Here is a 4,514-nt window from a genome sequence, read left to right as displayed (position 1 = left end):
AGATTTAAGCTCTTGGCATCCAGACCAGAATCGTCAGTTCTGACCTGGAGGCCAGATAGAATACACAAGTAGGCTTGCAAGGTTATTCACATAGCAGGAGTCTCACGAACAACATTCCTTAGCCAGCTGTGTACATGCAGATCTAGGTGGCCGGTTCTGAGGGGCAAGTCACAAAAACATTTACCCATACAGAACAAATGGCTTTGAGCTTTGCAGTCAAGGGCATTTCTTTGATACCAGGACAATTGTCCCTTTTAGAGCTGTCCTTCTGAAAAACCTCATCAGAGCCCTCTTTATATCTCTGTTCCTCAGGCTGTAGATGAAGGGGTTCAGCATGGGTGTGACCACTGTGTACATCACCGAGGCCACTGCACTTGTCTGGTAGTTCTGGGTAGCAGCAGAGCTAAGATACACTCCCAGGACCGTGCAATAAAATAAGGAGACAACTGAGAGGTGAGATGCACAGGTAGAAAATGCTTTATATTTGCCCTGAGCTGATGAAATTCTATGTATGGAGAAAATAATCTTAGAATATGAATAGAGGATCCCAGCAAGGGGACCACCAGCCAACAGCACAGTTGAAACATATAGCACCGTGTCATTAAGAAATGTATCAGAACAGGCAAGTTGTATCATCTGATGAAGTTCACAGAAAAAGTGGGGTATTTCCACTTCTCTACAGAAGGACAGCCTCAATATCATTAAGCTCTGTAATAAGGAATTCAGGACACTCATGATCCAGGACACCAGAACAAGCAGTCCACAGAGCTGGGGGTTCATGATGACCGTGTAGTGCAGGGGGTGACAGATGGCCACGTAGCGGTCATAGGCCATCACAGCCAAGAGAAAGTCATCCCAGCCTGCAAATAATGTGGATAAAAAGATCTGGCTGATACATCCTGTATAAGTTATAATATTGTTCTGTGTCTGTATATGCACCAACATCTTTGGGACGATGGTAGAGGTGACACAGATGTCTAGAAAGGAGAGGTTGGAGAGGAAGAGGTACATGGGGGTGTGGAGGTGGGAGTCAGAGCTGACAGTTAAGATGATGAGTAGGTTTCCAAACACAGTAGTCAGGTAAATGGAGAGGAAAAGCCCAAATATGAGGGGCTGTAGTTCTGGTTTGTTTGTTAATCCCAGAAGAAGAAATCGTGAAATTTGTGTATCATTTCCTGGTCCCATGTGGTGGTCTTGATGACTACAAGTTAGGGGGAAAAAGATGAATTTTAATACAAATGTGTATTAGTAACATGGCAGAAATGCTATAATTATAATGAGGAAAGTTATATGGGGGGAAGCAGGCATAAAAAAGTGGATGGGATGTTCTCTTTACTGGGAGCTCAAGGGGACCTAAAACAAGGTGACACTTGAGGAGAGACCACAGGAAGTCTGCATGGGAGACAAGAGATTACCTGGGGATGGTTGTGCCTTGTAAGAGAAAGAACCAGTGCAAAGGCCATGAGGAAGTCACCTGTTTCAGATATCTAGGACTCAAAATGGAGCCAGTGTGGTCAGAAGATGGAATAAGAGGGAGAGTGATGAGAGATGTTGTCAGTGAATGTTGAGGAATAAGGTGGCCTCCCCACTGTAGCTGAGATTTCAAGATACAGGGAGTCCTTCATTCACATAGTGTTTCTTGCACTTCAGTAATTTGTTTCTAAGGAATACTGTCAATAAAAAAGGATCCTTTCTGTATTACCAAGTATTGGTTAAGACCCTGGAGTCTGTATTTTAAGGGTCCTATACTGCGCACTATAGACTCCTGGGGCTATGTGACTACCAAGCTCTTCTCAGCCCCAGCTACAATATTTAGGAAAGAAATGGTATTAGTCCCTGGGAGGTCCCTAAGACATCATGGTGATGAAAAAGTTTCCCTGGTTCTGGCTGCATTCCAACCCTAGGTATATCCCCTTGATGCACAGAATAACTAATAAAAGATGCAAAAAGTAATTTCTCCAGAAGAGGAAAGAGTGACATATTTATTGTGTTAAGACACCATACTGTACTAACATCTTCTAGAAATATGAGTAAAAGGGGGACACCTGGGTGGCTCAGACAGTTAAGTGTCTGCTTTCAGCTTGGGTCATGATCCCAGAGTTCTGGAATTGAGCCCCACATTGGGCTGTCTGCTCTGTAGGGAGGCTGCTTCTCCCTTTCCCTCTGCCTGCAGCTCCATCTACTTGTGCACTCTTTCTCTGTATCTCTCTCTCTGTGTCAAAAAAAATAAAATCTTAAAAAAGAAATATGAGTAAAAAGAATAAATCCACAAATGACCCAAGAAAATATGCAATGTACCAAAATAGTGGATATTTATCAAGATGAAATAGTAGAAGACTTTTCAAAATTATATTAAATGCAAAATTTTGGAAACAGGGAATGATTTTTGAACTTTGGATCTACTACACATTAGCTGTTTGGATTTGGGAAGACAACCTATTTATTCAGAATAGTGGGGGTAGTGGTACTTATCCTCCTTAGGTAGTTGACTGATTGAGTCCATATATATAAAAAGTTGAGCATGGTTCCTTCCTTTAAGTACATGAATGATTGTTCTTCAGTCATGTTTGTATGTGTGTGTACATATATATGGATTTGTGTGTTTGCATGTACATACATGCTTGATCATAATGTAAAAGGCATATTCACTGTGGATGGTTAAAAAAAATGGGATCTAATGCAGTAAAGGAAAAAATGATTTTAATAGAAAGACGGTGCCTGCTAATATGGGGAAAACAGTATGAATGTAGAGTCCATCAGAAGACCAGGTTGCAGAGGGACAAGGCAGTCAACGTGGGTGCTGATGTGACGTCAGACTCCAGGAAGCCCACACTGATTGCTCCACTGGTCTCATCATAGGGTCCACCTCAGGACCCTGATCTAATTATTACTCCTGTCCCTAAGCCCTGTTTATTTGACCACACTGGTTTTTGTGTGGACAAGAGTAGATAAGGCTGGCTTCTTTTACTTTCCTTGGTGGCATTTGTTCCTTTTTTTTTTATCTTGGGCTTTGGGTTTGATCTTTGATACATCAAATGAGTACTCACCTGTCTTGGTTCTCCTTTCCTTGTCTGCCATGCAGAAACCTTTTCAAACCATACTCTGCAAAATCTAGCATGTTCCATGACAATCTATCCCCTTTCTGTATACGACTTATGGTTGAAGACCTTGTGTCATATGAGCATTTATTGCCCTGTTCTCCATTTTAATGTATGATCCAGGGAGCAGCAGCCTCACCTGCTTTGTTCACCTCTTTGTGTTCATAAAGGTGTGCATTTGTATAGAAACAAGTATTTTTAAAAAATGGGCATTCATTAAATAGAAAGAATGGTAGGGAAAATAAAATCATGTTAAATATGGTGGTTTCCAATAACTGTCTTGAACAAAACTGGACAATAGTCTAATACTAACATCTTACAGAAAAGATAGACAATGGCAACAATGACGTCAACATGGGCCTGTAATTCAAGATGAAATGGTGAAAAGCTTGGAAATAGAAGAATAAGAAAATATACTTTTTAATATACAGTGCAGGAAGCAGTATCCCAAGTTATAATTTGGGCGTATGTAACCATAAATGGATTCTTTAATGCTTAGGAAAAAGATGCAGGGATCTTTAGTTGAATACAGAAGAATATGATTCACATAATGACAGGAGGTGATTGCTATTTAAAAAAAACAAATCTAATTCCAAGATATAAAATATTAGAAATAAGGAAAATTAGACATGAAATAAGATGGAAATATGTGTAAAAGCAATGCTTACTACTAAGGATGAGGAAGAAATTCATGTTTAAAAGGAATGAGGATGTTACAAACTGATAGATTCAACCACTCAAAATATGAGTGGTTGAATTGTTCCATAATACCCTCTAGTTCCATCCATGTTGAGGCTCTCACTGGATCCCATAAATACATCTACTATATACAAGGATTAAGTGGCAAACAGCAAACTTGGTGAAAAAAAATTGCCATTCTTTTCTTGAAAGAATGGGATCAAAACTCAATAAAAGCACACAGACCCCAGTACATGAAAGCAATATGCTTGCAGTAAGAATTTTCACATCTGAAGTAAATAGCTAACAAAGTCAAAAATATATTCACTCAGCATACGGGATGAGCACTGGGTGTTATACTATATGTTGGCAAATTGAACACCAATAAAACATAAATTTATTAAAAAATATACTCAGACTTCTTGGTAATAGAATAGTTGCAAAGTGATACTCCTTGGCATATTTCTTCATGCATATTAGGCACATTTTTTTCCCAGTGAATACAATGGGCAAGACAGTACTGTGAAATATATGTCTTAAAAAATGCCGTCATAAGGTAATATTTACCTCTATGGACCTGGATCCTTCTAATAAATACAAAACAAGCTAAATGCACCCTACCTGAAAAATTTTTAAAAATGCTGTCACTCCACGGCTCACTTCCAAGCCTAATACTGTTTTCCTACTCCCCTTAGCTGTAAAACTCCTTGAATATGTTCTAATTTCACCAAGACCACT

The 4,514-nt window shown here is 39.5% G+C and overlaps 1 protein-coding gene across 1 annotated transcript; it reads right to left on the bottom strand.

The window, feature by feature from the left end:
• Positions 1–216: 216 nt before the first annotated feature.
• Positions 217–1,185, bottom strand: LOC112666875 (olfactory receptor 7A17-like). Its single transcript, XM_035703402.1, has one exon. The coding sequence runs from the start codon at positions 1,183–1,185 to the stop codon at positions 217–219; it is 969 nt and encodes a 322-aa protein (XP_035559295.1).
• Between the last annotated feature and the right edge of the window lie 3,329 nt (positions 1,186–4,514).

The sequence above is a fragment of the Canis lupus genome, chromosome 20 (assembly GCF_003254725.2).
Source record: "Canis lupus dingo isolate Sandy chromosome 20, ASM325472v2, whole genome shotgun sequence".
Classification (NCBI taxonomy): Eukaryota; Metazoa; Chordata; class Mammalia; order Carnivora; family Canidae; genus Canis; species Canis lupus.
This window is presented reverse-complemented; position numbering and strand designations above follow the sequence as displayed.